Genomic DNA, 20,231 nt, shown 5'->3' on the forward strand with positions numbered 1-20,231 from the left:
ATGTTCTAAATATGGTCTAACTAAAGTGTTATACACGACTTCCCAACTCAAGACCCTGACCGATGAAGGCAAGTATGCTGTACGCCTTCCTTACTACCCTATCTACTTGTCCACTTTCAGGGAGCTATTGTCTTGCACCCCGAGGTCCCTCTGTACATCAATGCTTCTAAGGGTCCTGCCATTTATTGTGTACTTTCATCTTACATTTGACCTCCTAATACAAGGAAGCTGGTGGAAAAGCCTAAGATGGGAGTGGGGGAGATGGAAGTTTGGGAATTTATGGTGGTTGTTGTGAGAAAAGGTGAAGTAAAACAGGAAAGCTGGATTTGACATCATAGGAAAGACACCAGAAAGGCATTTTATCCATCTCCATTTAGCCTCCAGATTTTCAAAGTCTTAAGTGGCCAGTGCAAGATTTAGTGTGGAGAATAAAACTGAAGCTTCATTATAATATTCAAATGACCACTCTGCTTGCTGGAGTGGATTAACCTCTCAGACCTCATTTACATCCTTTGAAACTGGAAAGGACAGTTGAGGTTTGGGTTTCAGGACTCAATCCAAACTCACCGTTCCTAAGAGTTTAAAATTTCCTTCTAATTATAAGCCAGTGATCAAATTGACACATTGAAATGGATAAAATAAATGGGAGCAACTACAAACTGAGATATGATCAAGGTCTTGAAAGTGTTTATATGTAAAACATGACCATAACTAAACTGAGAGATTTAAATGCCCCATTACAGAATATTGAATATCTGGGAGTGATTACAGAAAGGGTTCAGGCATTTCAATAGCTGTCAGGGAGTGCATAGCTGCTAGTCACTGATTAAGGTTCAGCTCAGCTATCTTGATGCAGATTAACAGTCAAGCTCTGTCTGATGTTGTTCCTTGTCTGTATGTTTCACGGACACAATCTTTACACCTGTTATCCTTTAGCACTTCTAATTTATCCTGCTAATTCTTGTGACTTACTGAATTGCCTGCTTCTAATTACTATAGTTAATGTGTGGGAAATAATATAGGTTACAATATCAGTCCATCGTTCAGCATGTGAGTGGTACTAAAGATTGTTACAACAGTGAGAGTTCCTCTGAGCCAGAGGCTCGTACCCTAGGGCTGACATACTGTGACTGATAGAATCGGTGCTGTTTGACAAAAACTATAATCTTTACTTCTCACTGTGGCTAGTTTGGTAACCCTCTTGCTTCCAAATTAGAAGATTGTGGATTCAAGTCCCACTCCAGAGACTGGAGAGCAGAAAGTGTGGACGTGCTGCTTTGTTAAAGGTGTTGTCCTTGGATGGGATGTTAAATTCAAACTACATCAGCTCTCTCAGTGGGATACAAAAGGTCCAATGGCACAATTTCAAAGAAGTTCACTCTAGTATTCTGGCCAATATTCATTCCTCACTCAACGTCACTAAACCAAAATAAAAGCTGGCCATTATTACTATGGTGCCTGGGAATTTGCTGTGTACAAATTGGCTGCTGCATTTCCTACCTCACTCAGCTACTACATTTCAGAAGTACTTCGATGGTTGTCAAGTGCTTTGGAAGGGTTGAGGCAGGTGAAGGTAGTGGTCAGCTGATTTCCTGCAGTTCTGAGGAATGTGTGGTAAATGGATCATCTCCTTTACTAATTTAATTATGTTTGTTTGAATTTTGCACAAAAGTAATTGATGTTCCTTAGTCTTATTCCTTTACTAATGGACAAGTAAAGAATGTATTGTAGATATAAATTTGGAGCATCTTCTTAAAAATAACTTCTTGTTTGACGGAATCATTGCAACTTGTGAGGAAAGATGTAATTCTCAAGAATTCTGTAATGCAGCCTTTAAAGTGTCATAGTTTTAGTCTCTTGAAGCTTGTGCAGTGTGTTGCAGTCTAATGGCCATTGTTGTTGTGCAGGCAATGAATCAGCATTCATATATTCTAGAACATGCTACACTTAGAAGAAGTTAGATGAGAAATCATTAATTGGGAAAGTGAACAAAAGTACCTTAAGGTGTGGTCACACTAAGGCCCTGTAGAATTATGCTAAGCCATCTTCACCCTTGTATTCAAACCTCCTTGTAATAAATGCCAACATATCTTTTTGCCTTCCTAATTGCCAGTTGCATCTGCATGCTAGCTTAGAGACTTGTGTGCAAGGACACCCCAGCTCCAGTCAAACATCAACATTTTCCAATTTCTCAACATTTTCTGTTTTTTTTCCATCTACCACATTGTTGCCAATTTACTTAGGTTGTCTACATCTCTTTGAAGCTTCTTTATATCTTTATCACTACGCACATTCCCACTTAGTTTCATGTCATCAACAAACTTGAAAATATTACATTTGGTCCCCTTAGCCAAATCAGTGAAGTGTCAGAATCTGACCAATAAAAGGCCTTCCACTGATCTTGGTATCTCTGAACAATGGGGAACATTGTCCAGTAATTCGTGATATACATGCCACAGGTACTTCATGTGAATTCAAATCCTAGATGTATGTGGGGTGTTATATGTAGTTCCATGGTTCACCAGTGTTTGTACTCTGTCATTAACTTTATGCTATTCTATTTTAATGGAAGTACTTTGGGGTGAGGGGGGGTGGTCACTGATACAATTGTTTGGAGATTAAATTAAGATGTTTTTGAATTGGGAACATGAATATTTGTATGGTTTTCTAGGGATCTGTTAATAATTAGAAGACAGTGCTGAACACATGGTCTGAAAACCATCCCTGTGTGCACAGAGAATGATCAATCCTGCCCACATCAACTAGTCTGACAATGTTCCAGGTGGCATGGTGACCCAGTGGTCTCGCGTCTCTAGGGATCCAGATTTGATTTTGACCTCTGACCACTACTGTCAGTGTGGAGTTTGCACGTACCACCCTTGGCAACATTGCTTTCCTCCTATATCCCAAGGATGTGGTATGTGCTACTGGAAGTTGCCTCTTAATTTGGGTGATTGGCCAAAGAAACTGGATGGGCATGTGAGAGAGAGAATAACTAGTAGGACTACAGAGAAATAAGAAGAGAGGGAATGGCATTGCTCTGTTAGGTGCTAATGTGGACTTCTGTCTGTGTTATAATAATAAATTCAACACCTGGACTTGCATAATGGTTGTAAAGGGAAAATGATGGGCCTGGTTGGAACACCAGCAACTAGTGCACTGGGCAAAGAGGTGCAACAAAACATGTAGGTGGATGAGATCAGAAGTAAGAGGTTATAGTTATGAGAGAAAGTTGTACAGATTGGACCCTATGCTTTAGAAAAGAGAAGACTGAAGGGTGACCCAAAAATTGAGAGTTTGATTAGGTTGGTTTATATAGGGTAAGAATGTTGTCATTGGTTGCTATTGCTAACCATGGTGCTGAATGTACTCATTTCTGCACATTTGGCCCCATGGACGTCAATGCATGTGATTGTTAGGAAATGAGTGCATCCGGTGGCTGATATTCTTGCATGTGCTTAGACCTGCAACCAAAGAAGAATTTCTCCTCCCTTAAGATACTTCCATCTTTGGAGAGACCAAAATTAGATATTATAAATCAATAAATCTAATTGGAGTTCCATGAGGAATTACTTCCCTGAGAGATAGGTAGGAATGAGGAAATCACTATCACCTGAGATGACTAGCATTGATGCATTTGAGGAGAAGCTAAGTAGGCGCGTAACAGAGAATAGATAGCTGTGCAGTAAGCACAAGCTTAATAGGGAGGAAGCTCTGGCAGAGCAGAAACATGGACCAGGTGGGCCAAATGCTTTTTGATCAAATTTTTATTGCTGGTTAAACAGAGTAGCCATTGACCCTTAAATCTGTACATGTGTAAACCAATTAAGTAAAGCTCTTGAAATGAACTGAACCTTTTTGGGAATACTCATAAGTAATATCTAAGTGGAATAAAATACTCCCTAGGATTCACAAATAGTCACATCCCAAATCTTTGTATGAGCTTCATTCCAGCACTTGGCTGCTAATTGGAGTGAAAGCATCATATTGCAAAAATGATGTCATGAATCTGTAAATATAAATCATATTAAAATAATTTAAAACAAATGTAGTCAGAGCAAGACATGTCGACATTTAGAAAGCAGATAGTAATTACAAACTGGAATATGATTTTCATGAAATTTACAATTATGAAGGAATAAGTAGCAAACCGTGGGTGTTATCTGGCTGGGCAATTAGAAGGAGAATTGGCAACATGTTAATTGGAGGGAATGCATATTATAATCACAAGCTGTTGAATTGAATTTGCATAAATAATTACCACATAAATCACACACTTGACTACAAATGGTTTGAAGTCATATTCCAAAATATATACATTGATCAACTGAGAATTCCCGAGCATAAATTAATTTGTCTTTGTTCCCTGCCACTTTGTTCCAATCAATTCACCGTTATCAGCCTGTGTTTTATTTAGCTTTTTCGCATCACATGCCTTTTTTTGATAAATATCTTTGATTTACTGCATAAACACGCAGGCATAATCAGGGGAAGGGGGTGGGGGAAGGGTTGCCTTGTTACTGGACTGCTATTTCAAAATCCTGCACCAATGATCTAGAGATGTGAGTTCAAGTTGCACCATGACAGCTGGGGAGTTGAAATTCAATTAATTACATAAATATGGAATTAAAAAGCTCGTAATGGTAATCATGTTGATGAAACCATTGATCTTTGGAAAAACTTATCTCACTCATTAATGCCTCTTTGGAAAGAAATGGTGTTGATTTTTAACTGCTGTCTGAAATGGCCCATCATACCGTAAATACCCCAAATTAGGTGTAACAAGTTGGACTTGTAAACTATGCTGCACCTTATTAATTCAAGAGCAATTAAGAATAGGCAATAAATGATGCTTTTGCCAGCAATGCCCATTTCCCATGGATGAGTAAGATCCTGAATTAGACTTCAAATGCTGTTTAACCATATGAATTCACCACCATCTATATTGCTCCCCTCTGAACTTGGCGCTGTTTGAGAAAGTTGTGCTGCTGGCCATCCGGAAAGTCACAAAGCTCTGCACAACATTGAGAGAGTCTTAGTCACAAAGATTGGAGTTCAATTGTTGGAAAAAGAGATCACAAATGACTGGCAGTAATTTAATTGGGTTGTTTTCAAATATTTTATAAACCATGAGAACAAAGCTCTAGAGATTTCTCAGAAATTCACTGTCATCAGTTTATTGACACCTATGAAGTAGACACAGCCTTTGCCATCAGTATATGTGTAGGGGTTGTTCTAACTGGAATAGAACATGGAACAGTACAGCACAGGAACAGGCCCTTTGGTCCACAATGTTGTGCCTAACTAATTAAACGCTTAACTAAACAACCCCTTTCTGCCTACACAATGTCCATATCCCTCCAGAATATGTTCTGCACCTTTGAACTTACCCCCTCTCACCTTAAATGCATGACCTGCAGTATTAGACATTTCAACCCTGGGAGAAAGATGCCAGCTGTCTAGTCCTCTCATAATCTTATAAACTTCTATCAGGTCTCCCCTCAGCCTCTGCCAATGATGAATATACAATATTTATCAGCAAGTGTGAAAATATGCCAAGTAAAATTACAAAGTGAATCAGAGGGGAATGTCTGAGTCATGAGTGAATTATGAGAAGTGTGTTTCTTGTATTTAATGGTTGGCCAAGCAATCCTATCCTTTTTAACTGAATCCAATCTATATGGCCTTAAAGAGGTTCACTTTGTACAACAAAATAATTATTTTTTTGCTTTCAATCATTGGATTACAGATTCCTGGAAGTGGAATATGCCAAATAACATTTGGGCAGGCACTGTTAGGGGCCAAGACCCCAAAGAAAACCAAAAACAACATGTATGTGAATGTAGTGAAATATCAGAGCAAAAATACATTTCCACCAATTTTGTATTATTGCTCTGATATTTGTATTTCCACCACCACTAGGAAAGAGATCAAAAACTTGATCAAAGAAGTAAGTTTTAATTAGTGTCCAAAAGGAAGAGAGAGTAAAAGAAGGGTGACATAATAGGTGAATTTCAGAATATTTTCCGTGTTTATTGCATGTGGCCATGGTGATTGTTTTTAACCTTTAGAGATAATTACAACAGCAAGTACATGGGGCTTCTTGGTTTGTTCATAGGTGACCTATTGTTCTGCAATGGAACTGGCTTTTAATTTGTTCCATCTGTAACCATGCCTACTAAACAATTGCCTGCTCATGGGCCTAAATTTTAAAGATGGTAATCATAACCATAAAGTTAATAAAGAAATGTTAGGTTGTGATTTTTATCATATAGGTTTGTCGTTGAAAAATTTGAAAGGTTTATTTATTCCCTCTGTAGCTTTCGGCATCCTAATGAGAGGCTGGATAAAGAAGTTATAAATTAATGTAGAATATCAGATCTAAGACAGTTTAGCAAGCTTAAATAATGTATTGTTTTCTCGGGTATAGACTGAGTGATAAATGTCAGTTGTTTTTGATTAAAGAGCTATGAGTATTGGGTTTAAAAAAACTGAGTGCCTTGGATATTTGTCTTAGAGTAGCGATTCAAGCATTCTTTGCTGTTAATGTGGGAATCCCCGCCTTTTTTTACTGCTGGTAAAGAAAGGAAAATTTACATTTCTATAGCAGCTTTCGCATCTCCTGTGGAATGTGCCAAAGTGCGGATGAATCACTTATGAAGTGTAGTTGCCTTTGTAGGGAATGCAGCAAAAAAATTGCAGATAGCAAATCTCCACAATCAGTAATCTGATAATGATCAGATACACAAGATGATGCTGATGTTATATCTTTATTAGTTACATGTACATCGAAACACACAGTGAAATGCATCTTTTGTGTAAAGTGTTCTGGGTGCAGCCCGCAAGTGTCGCCACGCTTCCGGCGCCAACATAGCATGCCCACAACTTCCTAACCCATATGTCTTTGGAATGTGGGAGGAAACCAGAGCGCCCAGAGGAAACCCACGCAGACACGGGGAGAACGTACAAACTCCTTACAGACGGCGGCATGAATCGAACCTGGGTAGCTGGTGCTGTAATAGCATTACGTTAACTGCTACACTACCATGCCTATACTGGGGAGAGATTCTTTGCTCTTCTTCAAACTGTTGGGACAAACCAGGAAATCATAAACCAGTGGTAGGGAAATGATTGGAGAAGATTCTTTCGGTACAGAATTTGGAAAAGCATGGACTTATTAGAGATGGTCGGCAAGGCTTTGTGCAGGGGAAGTCCTGTCTCACAAATTTGCCTGAGTTCTTTTGAGGAAGTGTTGAAGCTGATTGGTGAGGGTAGGGCAATGGATGTTGTCTACATGAATCAGAATCAGGTTTATTATCAGTGACATGTCATGAAATTTGTTTGTGACAGCAGTACAGTGCAAGATATAAGACATAAACATTACTGTAAGTTACAAAAGTAAGTAAATAGTGCAAAAAAAGGAATAACGGAAAGGAAAGAGGGATGGGTTCATGGACCATTCAGAAATCTGATGGTGGAGGGGAAGAAGCTGTTCCTGAAACATTGAGTGTGGGTCTTCAGGCTCTTGTACCTCTTCCCCGATGGTAGTAACGTGAAGAAGGCATGTCCTGGCTGGTGAGGGTCCTTGATGACTTCAGTGAAGCATTTGACCTCCTGTTCTATGTTGTAATCGGATCGTTTACATCTACCTGAGAGAGGCCAGGTCTCAATTTAACTTCTCAGTTTGGCGTTGAAGCGTCGCTCTAGAATTTTGTAATCAAGAACTGCATTTGTAGTTGAACACAAAACTGGTGGCAAAATGCATTTTCCGTATGTAGCCCAAGCTCTGCTACCTGCATTTCTGTGTGTGCTGTTCAGAACCGTTGTAAAATCTATTAAAAATATTGAAAAAGTATTAAAGATGGTGAAAAAGGATTTCACTTAAATACTTTTAAGTAATTATAAAAATGACTGCAAATCTGGCAAAGGGTCCACAAGCATTTTTCTCAGACTAAATACTGAGTAATTCCAGTAAGTTCGTGCTTCAGTGCTAGACACCATGCACAGTACAAGCAGTGGACTTCTTTATAATAGACTGCTGTGACTTCTGACCTAAATAGGCTTCTGTATACATAATACCTCATTTTTAAAATCCTTATGCTCATTTTCAAATCCCTCCATGGTCTCACCCCTCCCTATCTCAGTAACCTCTTCCTGTATTCTATGCTGCTTGAATTTGGGACATTTGATTATCTTTGAATATAATCACAGAGCTAAGAATCTTATAATCAAATGGATTGGGTCAAAGCTCTCCAGTCCTGTGATATGTAATTGTGAATGGTGGTGGGCAATGAAGCAGCTAGCATTCCCATGCTCAGTGATGATTCCTCCCGAGATCCCCGTCATCACTGAAGCTGGTCTTCAGCTCAATTCGGTTCACTCCATGTGATACACTGATACCTTGCTTGGCAATCATGAGGTGTTCCCAGGAATGAGAGTGCAAATGGAATCAGCACTGAAAGGGGTCACATTAGCATTGTATGTAGAGAGAGATGTGCTCAGCTGGGAACCTGTACAATCCTCTGCCGTCCTCACTGCTCCGCGCTACTGCACCAGTAATCCAGTCGAGGGCTTTCGTCAACCACAACTAATCTTTTTCTGAGATATGATTTCAGTTTCCTTGATTTCAGTTTCACTTTGATGCCAGCCACACTCAGATGCTGCTTTGGTTTCAAAGATAGTCACTCTCCCTCACCTCTGCATTCATACCCTTTTGAACATGTTTCAATCAAGGTCTAGAGCCAAGTGGTACTGGTGGAACCCAAGTTACATTATTGGTGAATCAAGGGTAGCACTGATAACACATTCCATCATTTTGAAGATGGTTGAGAGCAGATTGGTGAGGTAGCAATTATTCAGATTATATTAGTTCTTTTTTTTGCACATGTCATAACTGGGCAATTTTTAGCTACGTCTGTTGCGTGCTGCTTTCATTGTTTACCAAGCATATAAATCTGTATTTATAGTTCACTAGGTCGGCATCTGTATACATGCTGTTGCTCCTAGTATGCCTTTCTGTATTCACTGAATCAGGGTTGGTACCCTGGCTAGATATTAATGGGAGAGTGAAGGATGTGCCAGGACATAAAGCCACAGATTGGGGAATAATATAGTTCTGTTGCTGTTACTGATGGTTCATAGAACGTCATAGCTACCAAGTTTGAAGCTGCTGGATCTGTTCTGAATCTTTCCATCTATTGTCATGGAAGGATCAGGCAACCTAATGGAGAGTGTTCTCAATGTGAAAGATGACACTTTGTCATTATAAGGACTTCTCCATTGCTGTCATAGACAGATGCATCTGCAACAGGTCAGTTAGGTTTATGTTTCATGCTGCCTCCCTTACAATCTGCTGTAGACCTAATCTGGCAATGAAGTCCATCAGCCCAGTCCAAGTTGGTATTACTGAACCATGTTTCAGATGAACATTGAAGTCCCCCCAACCACAATACTTCCTGTGTCCCAGTTGTTCTGTGCTTTCATCTGTTTATAATCTGATGCTGATTTTTCAGTTAATGATCAGCAGGAGCTTTCCTTGCCCATGTCTGTCCTCATGCCTTGAGACTTCACAATCTTAAATCACTCCCTCCTCTCTGTGTGCCGCTTGCCATATCTCTGGTGTGGCAGGACATACCCTGCAATGATGAGGGAAGAGATTAGGACATTGGTTCTGATCATGTACTATTATTTCATTAGCTTGAATAATTTCTAGAGAGAATGTTGGGTTGAAATTCTCCCCAGTAACATGCACTAAACATGGGATGTAGTAGAATATGCACATTATACTCTGCTTCTGAAGTTCAGTTCCGTTGAAGCAAATTTTGGAAATGGAGTTCAATGTGTGAACACTGTTGAATGTGCTAATTGCACAATGTAGTAGAGAACAAATTTCCATCCCCTTATTTCTCAGCCTTTATTCTGTAGTTGAGGAAAGAAAAGTAATTTCAACATAACTACAACCATTTACAGACTGTATAAAATAAAGACATAAATGCCTCTCGAGTTACTGGGAACATGCTGCTGTCATCTTATTCACCCTGCTTGTGGAGGGGAAATAAAAGCAAAAGATTGCTTGCAAATGATGTATTTTTAATTGGCAATACGGTTGACAGAACTGCTGTATTAACATGTCTTCTGTCTGCAAAAGCCAGCTGAAACAGAACAACCTCATTAATTCCAAGTGAAGTAAACTCCCTTTAGGTAACTAGTTGTCAATGAGAGACACGAGAAAAGAACAATTAACCCTGTCAGATTTGAGTACACATCCTTTTCTTTCTGAGTCCCACATTTTGCTCTAGCTTAATTATCATTTCTTGAACTAAAATCCTTTGGGAATTTTATTTTACTTAAAACCTGACTCTGCTACAAAAACAACAAAAAAGTCAAATTAGTAGATGTCCATCTCTGACACCCACACATGAATAATGAAACTATACAACGTTTTTGTACATGGTGGTCTATAAGGATGTATAATACTGTGTTGTCTTGTCCGATTTTGTACATTTGAACTGATGGTTAGCAAATTCCCGGAAGTAAAAGCCATGTATATAGGAATTGGTAATCATAACTCTTAACGTAGGTTTGTTGTGAGATAGAGAAGATGATTAATGCAGGAAGCAATGGTGAAATATTTGTTCTTAGTTAGGGTTAGGCTCAGCAACATAGATTTAGCAACCACACAATCTGATTATCATCTCAGGATAGCAGGACCACATATTTTGTTTAATTTATTTGCTGACTCCTGGAGATGCATTTCAAAGATTTTGCTTACACAAAGGCAAAATACTGAGGATGCTGGAAATAATAGGTCGGGCAACATTTGTGGAGGGAGAAACTGAGAAACATTTGAAGTTGTTGAACTTTCAGTAGAACTTGAAAAAGTTCATGCTTAAAAGCAATTTTTAAGCTATGTAAGAGTTAGAGGGGATTTTAGAATAGAATGGTAGGTGCAAGGCAGGAGAGAGTAAATGACAAAAGTGTACAAAGCAAAAGGAAATAGTAATGGATCAGGTAGAGAAACAAAAGAACTGTTTTAGGGAGATGAATTGGGAGAAATAGAAACATTATTTGCAAGCGTTGATCTCAAAATTGAGTCTGTAAGTCTCTAAAGAGCCCAGTCAAAAGCTTAGGTACTGTTCCTCAGGTTTGCTTTGACTGGCACTGGAACAGTTTAGTGGTCAATGTCAGAGTGAGAGTAGATCAAGGAATTAAGATGACAGGCAACTGGAAACTCAATGTTCTGTTCGCAAATTGAATTGAGGTGTTCCAAAAAGTAGTTGAGATTTTGTTGTTCCATTCCTCCTTTTTTTAAATCTCATTTTTGTTGATTTCACAGCAACCTACAGTTACAGCAGTGATAGTTGTATTGCCTTATTCAATGTAGCTTGGTTCTATTCTTGTTTCACTGTTTTTAAATGGACTGCCCTGTTACTTATTGTGTGTGAACTTTGGGAATTTGGTTTGGCCAAGCTATTTTACCATAGGTGCCATCTATGGCTCTGTTGGTAGAACTCTTGAATCCGAGTCATGGGCTTCGTCTGCTCTCTCGAATGGGTATAAAAAGTATTGCACCACTATTTTTAAGACAAGCAGGGGAGTTATCATGGTGTCTTGGCCAATATATGTCCCACAAATATCAAATTATCTGGTATTATCACATTGTCAGTGGGAGCTTGCTGTTTACAAATTGGCAAATGTTTCTCCTACATTACAAAAGTGGCTACACTGTAAAGTACTTTGGGAGTTTCTGGAGTTGTAAAATTGTACATAGAAATGCAAATTTTATTGTTTTATTCCATGTTTTCCTTTTAGTCAGAAGAAAGTTCATCTGCAAACACTACGTGAGCAGTCTGAAGTCCAGAAAATGACTCCACGAGAGAGGATGAGACTCCGGAAATTGCAGAGTGCAGATGAAAAAGCTAAGAAATTGAAGTATGTGCAAAAGTGCAGCATTCATTTCATGTGAGGAGGAGATACACTCAGTGCTCAGAAATGTTAACTATTTGTTATGTATCGTAGTTAATTCTTTCCACATAAAGGGAAATGAACGTTAAGTGTGACCTGGATCAACAATAACAGACCTCAGCACATGAATCTTCTTTACATTTCATTCAAATATGACTATTCGATCAGCCAATATTTCTTAAAGCTTGAATGGTAACTTCCCACAGAGGGGGGAGTATTCAACTTTGGCCACTAGCATCAGTGCATGGGCAAGTGTTAGCCACTAGTTATGCTCATCACCTGCATATTCAGCTTCTTTGAAGTCAAAAGAACAAGATGTCGGGATGTGAGTATAACTGGTAGCCAATGCTCTTGGATGTGTCACTGAAAACATATTTCTCCCCATAGGTTTATCTTCTGCAGTGGCTCACTGCCATGCAATTGACTATCATCACGAAATATGACTAATAACCAGCTTTCACCATCATATGTGAAATGAATCAGGAAAACGATTGTTCTCCAAATATTTCTTGTTCGTTCTTTTTCTCTTATATTTAAAAAAACTTATTATATCAAAAATAATAGCTTTTAACCAGATTTGCTCAAGTAACTCATGATGAGAATGCTTCATTTTTTTTCTCTGATGTATGAAATTTAGGTTGGAATTTCTGTTTACTCCATTAAAAAAATATATACCATGGTGTTTAACTTTGAGGTTAGATGATTTTGCCTTGATAATTTATCCAACTCCCCGCCCCATGTTTGCAAACTCTGATAAAACACTACAAAGGTAACTTTATTCAAATAAGAATAAATCCAAATTCTTTAGCCTTCTAGGCAATGATTGTGGTTCAGTGGGTTATGCTCTTCTCCTGAGTCACAAGGTTTTCCACTGAAGTGTACTCAAGAGGGTTGAGCTCGAAAGTCTAGACTGACATTCCTTTAAAGGACTAAGGTTGTGCTGATGAGTTGTTAAGCTGAAACCTTCTCGAACCTGACAACTGGATGTTTAAAAATATATCCTATGGCTCCTTTGAAGTGAGCACATTTTCTGGCCTGGAGCCAATGTTTCTTTCTCAATCAACATCACTAAAAATATTACTTGTGCATGAACACACTGCTGTTTAATGGAGCTTGCTGTGTCCAAATAGGCTTCCATGGTTATGACACTGCAACAGTGTCTATGCTTTTAAAAAAACACTTAATTGGTTATGAAGTCTTTGGAACACCTTAAGGTCATGAAAAGTACTGTAGAGTACAGGCAGTCTTCAGGTTATGTAAGGATTCCATTCCTGGGAACTGTATATAAGCTGATTTCTCCATAAGTCTGTTTTCTATCGTAACCCATAGTGGATCACTAAGCATGCACTTACTATAATTTCATTTCATTCAATATCAACTTTAACATTACCCATAATTAAACTAATAGAATATATACTGTATACCATGAAATGTTTTATTATTATTACTAGCTTGAAAAATGCTTTAAAAATATATAGGAGAATTTGCATAAAGTTGGATTTCCGTAGTCAGGTCATTTGTAATCTGGAGAGACACTGTACAGGGTTTCCCCCACACTCACCCCCCATAACTTGAAAGTTAATATTGGGTTATTGTTTATTTAAAAATTAGAAATATATATCTTTAAAGATATTTAATTTTTCCACACCTTTCTAGTTACGTTTTCATTCTTCTTGGCACATCTCAATATTTTAAAAGGGTTCCCTTGTCATCCTTTTAGCCAACGTATTATTGTACAACACAACCAGTCAGCTGGCCACTGGGAATTGTTGGAATGTTTTCCTTATAAATTATATCATACATTTAAAAAAAATATTTTGTTTAGAATAGGTTTAAATGGAAAAAAAGCAAATATTATTACGTAGAAATTCAATAGCACTTTTTTTCTGTAGTGCTATAGAGTTGAAAATCTATTATTATTCTGGAATTAAATGCAGTAATGACCATTGCCGCTTGTTTTACTTCACTCTGGAAATTCTACTGGATATTTCCAGGCCTGAATCATCCTCATGCCCAGAGATTTTTTTTTCATTGAGACACTGGCTTCTGTTTCCTTTCCCATCCACTCTTCCCATAGTACAAAGCTATTATTAGAGAGACAGGAGACTGCAGCTGCTGGAATCTGGAGCAACAAACAATGTGCCGGAGGAATTCAGTGGGTCGAGCAGCACCTGTGGGAGGAAAGGAATTGTCGGGTTGAAACCCCGCTACAAAGCTCTTATTGACTGTTTCACCTCCCAACCCCTGACCACAGAGGCCCAATTGGACCTATAGTACCCTACCCCTGATCCTGGCATCGAAACGTGCCATTGGGCAACATATTTTGGTCCTCAAAATTAACATCACATGGTCATTTGAACCCAAGGGTGACCGTCGACTGGGACAATTGTAAGTACCTCTCTGCGGCAGCTGATTTGGGTGTACTATTATTTTTATGGTATATTGTTAAGCTGATAACATGAATGTATGAATCCATCATTTCTTTTTCATCAGTTATATTGCCAGAATATTTACCGTATACACAATCTGCTCCTTAGAGGGTTGTAAGTAGAGTATAAGTGGTGTTGCAGTCAAGAATTTGTCAGTGTGATTAAATTTATTGATCATTATATTTCAATGTATGTATTGAGAATTATAAGAGCAACAGCTTTCTGGACTGCTAGCCTGAGGTGTTCTTCCTTCTGTATTTTGTTCTTTATTTTGTTCAGAGAAAGTATTAATTTTATTAGCAGAATATCTGTAATTGCTAGGTTCAGTTGATTAGCACATATAGTTGCTTTTTCACTGATTGCACTGTGTGGTGTAAAGAACTAACTTTCTCCATTTCTTATCCATAGGCAACTGGCTGAGGAGAAGTATCAGGAAAATCATCAGCGCATGCAACAACTGAGGAATCGCAACTTTCAGCAAGTCAGCGTGGATGTTCTGCATGTAAGTCAGTCTGTGATTGGTGGGGATGTAACACACCTAGTACAATATCTGCCATCCTCCTTATAGGGTTTGTAAATACAGGGGTGGCGGTACGTTATCAAAAATATTTTGGTGATCATTAAAATTTCAATACATGTATTTAAAACTAACTGAACAACAATTAACTGTGGCAGTCTGATTAAGAGCCATATAAAAATATGGCAGAAATAGAAAAACTGATGCTACCTCAATTTAATTCAGTTTTAACTGAATCTAGCAAATTTTGAATGATGAAAGAAGATGTTAATTTGATCATTTATTTAATTACTTGGTGATTAATGGCAATAAGTAGTAGGGATTGGTGGAAAATTAAGGGAAATTGTTTTTCAGTCAGTGGATAGTGGGGTTTTGGAACCCACTGTCTGAGATTGTAGCAGTCATGTTTATTGTAGGAAATTGCCTATTGGTATGAGATGGTTCAGTGTTCTATAGCCTTTTCAGTTCTGTATCAAGAGTTAAGAAGTGGAAATGACTTGAAATGGGCAGAATGATGCAGGGTTTTATAATATTATAAAGGAAATCACAGTAAAAATATATTCAGATGCCCCTGTTTAGTATTTGTGTTTAAATTAATTTATTCTTACATGTAATAAATGCCTTGGTTTCAAAAGCAACTTCAGATATTGCATTGCCAGAGTCTAGTTACTTTTCCATTTTACAGAAAGATATTTTAGCTCATGAAAAATAAGCTTACTTGCTGATCCATGCAAATTATCTTCGATTATTTTCACTTCCAAAGTTTCCAAAATTTGAATATTCTTGGAAATCTACAAAACAATGAGGAAAAAATTGTGCTTCCATCAAACCTGGTCCATTGAGTTATGGTAGAATTAGATATACTGTCTACAAATCCAAGAAGCAAAGCAAACTCTTGGGAAAGGCAAGAAAACAAGAAGTCAGTTGAGAAAAGCTGAACTGTTATCTTCCATTCATCTAAGGCAATATAGCAAAACCTCCAGATAGTTATTGATTAAACCTTCCATTCCTGCTGCTCTATTATTCGCCCTTCACTGATAAAACTTTCTTCCCTCCAAGGAATTTGTGCAACTTCCTTGTGATGCACTTTAGGGAATTCTTCACTTTACATTTGCCGAAGAAAATCAGAGACTTTGAAAAGATTTTCCCAATGTTTGATTCAGCTTTCTGTTGTCTTTTATATCTATGTCCCTTTCAACAATCTATCCAATTGGATGGAACACAAAGTAGTTGTAATTTTGTAAAGCTCAATTTCCTCTAAGCCTAGAATCTTTTAGTTAAAAAATAGCCACAATTTCTTGATAATGAAGACCCTGGAAAAATAAATCTCATTGTAATGTCCTTCCCAATTCTTTGTCCTCTGCTGATTTTGACAAGCAGCAATGAAGACAAAACTAGGCAGTCTAATTCAAATGCACCTTTTGTATACCAGTCGGTGTACTGTTCTTTCTTTTGTATTTCAATTGCTGTCATTATTGGTCATTTCTTCAGCTGCAAAAGTTCTAAACTTTAAAAGTATCTAAATTTGTATGTTGATGAAGCAGTGTTAGAACTTCTGTATTCACATGGAGATATTCTGCAGAAGAAATGTGCTCTCTTTTTTGTGAAGCATTTCTGTACTCAAGAATTCTAGGTTGATTGCACGTTGTGATGTACCATCAGCATTCTGGGATATTTTGTGTTTTGTCTCTCTGTCCTAATTCTGCAGATGTGAGTTTGTTCCAACAAATGTTGTCAGGATTTCTGCAGTAGTGAAGATGGGGCGTTCGTTTCCAGCTAATTTAGCAAGGGGTTGATCCTATGGAGGAAGGATGGGAAATGTGGACTACCAGAGCAGGCATCATTGTCGGGGGCGGGCACTGATTAGCTGTTATGAGTTGCATGTAATTGTGATATGATTTGTGATGACAATTGTTCCCATTACTAGGGGGTGAAATATTTAAGGGGAATCTGAGAGGGAACTATTTCCACCAGAGGGTGGTGCGAGTGTGCAACAAGCTGCCAGCGGAAGTGGTGGATGCAGGTTCAATTGTAACATTTAAGAGAGGTTTGGATAGGTGCATGAATGAGAGAGGTATGGAGGGCTATGGTCCGGGTGTAGGTAGATGGGACTAGGCAGAAAACCAGGCAGCCATGGACTAGCTAAGCTGAGGGGCATGTTTCTGTGCTGCAGTGCTCTATGACTCTACTTTAGGATATGGTTTTATTTGGACTTCCAACCTCTTGCATTCTTTAAAGCACTATTTAAAAACTACCTCTTTTAATAGGATTTTCCTAATATCTTCTCGTATATCTGGCTGTTGAGCTTTGACTGACTTCAATCCGCTAAAATCTCTGGGGCACTCTACTTCATTAAAGTCATGATTTAAATGCCACTATTACCATTATTCTACCAGTACGATTTAAAATGTCATCTGAATTTCCAGATTGTGGGTCTTTTATGGTTTATCAAATGTGAGCCTAGGGTACCTTTACTCTTCCTTGCCCTTAACCAGACATGTTTTTATTATTTATATATAGTCTGAGAGTTTCATAGATTTTTATGGATTATGGAATCATCAGCATTTATGGCATGGAAGGTCACTATATGACCCATCTTGTCTTTTCCTATACAAAATGGTTTATCTGCTCTAATTCCAAGTCCCAGCTCTAGGTTCATAGCCTTGTTGGTTATAGCACATTAAGTCCATGATTTTTAAGGGGTTTTGCCACCACGCCATTTCAAATGGTGATTCCTAGCCTCCACCGCCTCATCTTTCTTATTATTCCATCAATTACTTTAAATCTATACCCCATAGTTATTGATTTCTGTTCTAAGGAAAATATATTTCTTAGATCTAAAAGTGTAACATTGCTCATTCTTATTAAGTGCCCTATATGATACACAAGGGCTTGTTACTTCAATTTATCTAAACTTTCTTGCAACTTAGTTATTAGGATGGCTAAATCTCTCACATCATTTGAACTGCACTTTTTCAGGCAAGTAGAGAATATTCCATCACACACCTGGCTTGTGGATGCACCCTACAAGTAATTTGCAGTAGCTACTTTGGAAATGTATATTGAAAAAAACATGCTGTGACTGTGAGTTACTCAGTTCCTTTTAATTTGCCTAAATTCCTTTAAAATCTCTTTAACATAAATAGATTTCTCCAATGTTGATTTTTGTATGTACATTATTGTTTTCACCAGTGAAATTACATTCACTGTAGGGTATCCCTGCAGAACAAATTGGAAGATTAACATATTCAGTTATATTCTGAGTGGACTGGATCAATCTGAAGTTTTATGTGAGTTATGAAACTTCTGAAAAGTTTATGTATTACCTTCCATAACCTCAGGGTCCTGAACAGTTTTATGGTCAATGGAGCAGCTTTGAAGTTCAATCCATTATGAAAAGCTTTGATGTTCAATCCATTATGAAAACTGGGAACTGCAGCAGCCAATTCTACTATTAGCAACCTCTCACAGGCAACAATATTTCAATGAATTGATAAGGTTTATTTTTTTTTAGTGATGTTGGTTGAGGGCACTGGTCTTCAAAATAGTGTTTATGGTATGTTTTACATCCACCTGAGATGGCAGCCTTGATGGTGCATCACTTCCTCAGTGTTGGATTGGAATATCAGCTAAAATGTTGTGCTCAAGCTTCTTGGATGAAATGGGAACCTCTTTAATGTTACTAGCTTTGTTGTGTCTGAAGGGCAACGGAAGTTTGAATATTTGTATGTGTATGGTTGATCGCACAACCCAGCCTTCCACTTTATCAAGCACTTTAGCAAGTTTGCAGTTCCCACTTTGACCCCATCAGTCACTTCAGGGCTTATAGAACTAGAATGGAAGCAAGTTGTCCTGGACCTCAAGGATCTGCCTCAGAAAACAGCAAAAACAAAAAAAATGCAAAGATTTCATGGTTTTGCCAATGGTCATCTGGCAAATGTACCTATTAGCATGATATTGAGCCCATATAGGTCTAATGATGTTGGCCTGAAAATGCTTACATAGCCATCCTGGCTGTTTACCTTTGATCATTAGACTCGTGCTTTAGTTGGCAGAGTCAGTGGGAGACAACTAGCATGGATCAGGACAGAGAATGCTTACATTTCTATGGTCAATCACTTGGGCGCATGAACTTCAGAGGAAAGATGTTATTGAGCACTCTACTAAGCAATGTTAGCAAGAACTGTTTCTTGACACTCAGGATAACTGTCCTGAGTTCCAGTGAAGAATGTTGGTGGCTTGTCCAGCAGGCTCCCTCAAAAGTCCCTCTTAGTCACTATATTCCCTGTATATTAAGGTAAAATATTGTGAAACAAAAATATGTAGAAATATCAACAGCTTAACAAGTATAAACTCAATAAAATTCACCACAATCGTCCTAATCATTTTTACTCACTTTATTACTACAACTACTGCCCTTCCTTGAATCTTTATTGCCTTGTTAACCTCTTAATTGTTTTATACATCCCATAACCCCATGGAAATAAATTTACTTTGGACTTCCCAACATAATGCACAGTTAACAATTGCATGGTTATCTATATACTGTTTTAACTCATTAACTGCCCTGGCCTTCATAGTGTAGCCAACACAAAGTAGAGATGAGAAGGAAGATGTGGGCACTAGGATGGTTTTTAATGCTCTGAGCACTCCTGGGCTAGAAAGGTGAGAAGTCAATTTGGAACCTCATTCCTGCTCAACATCTATTGCACTTCCTGGAAAATATCCCAGAAAATGAGAAGTTTCTTTTATAAATTGTTAAAAAGTCATACTGTAATCAGAAGAGGCGGAGGGTGAGCAAGGGCTAAAGCTCCTCGTTAATCTCCAAGCCTCCACATGTCATGCAGCACAGTGCAAGGCAATAATACTGATCATGATTTGGCTGTGGGACAGAATGTATGGAACAGCTTGTCCATTACTTGTTTCATGTGGAAAAACAGCTGCCTTTCCCTGAAATTATTGCTGTGATTGGCAACCCATCATTTCTGGTAATTGCAGTACAAATCAGCATCATTACATTGCATACTGCACCCACATTTTTGCCTGTTAATCCTGAACCAGTAATCATAAAATTACAAACCATTTCACAGAACATGAACAAGCCTGATATCTGTTGCCAGTGTTAATGCTCTTCCCAAACCACCTCCCATCTTACTTCATCTCATCCAATCAACATAAACATTTATTCCCTTCTCCCTCATTTAATTATCCAACTTTCCTAGTATAATTTAAATTTCTGACCGATATTCATCTCTCTTAGTCAACATCAATAAAGATAAGCTGTTCATCATCAAAATGGTATTGTTGAGAACTGCCAGAAT

At 38.1% G+C, this 20,231-nt stretch overlaps 1 protein-coding gene across 2 annotated transcripts in view; it reads left to right on the plus strand.

The window, feature by feature from the left end:
• nek11 (NIMA-related kinase 11) overlaps window positions 1–20,231 on the plus strand; it is a 206,891-nt gene that overhangs the window by 116,327 nt on the left and 70,333 nt on the right. For both annotated transcript variants that reach the window (XM_052016234.1, XM_052016235.1), the window contains exons 10-11: window positions 11,812–11,931; window positions 14,802–14,895. In XM_052016234.1, the coding sequence (XP_051872194.1) occupies window positions 11,812–11,931; window positions 14,802–14,895 (214 nt within the window). The remainder of the gene's footprint in view (window positions 1–11,811; window positions 11,932–14,801; window positions 14,896–20,231) is intronic.

Source organism: Pristis pectinata, chromosome 5, assembly GCF_009764475.1.
Source record: "Pristis pectinata isolate sPriPec2 chromosome 5, sPriPec2.1.pri, whole genome shotgun sequence".
Taxonomy (NCBI): Eukaryota; Metazoa; Chordata; class Chondrichthyes; order Rhinopristiformes; family Pristidae; genus Pristis; species Pristis pectinata.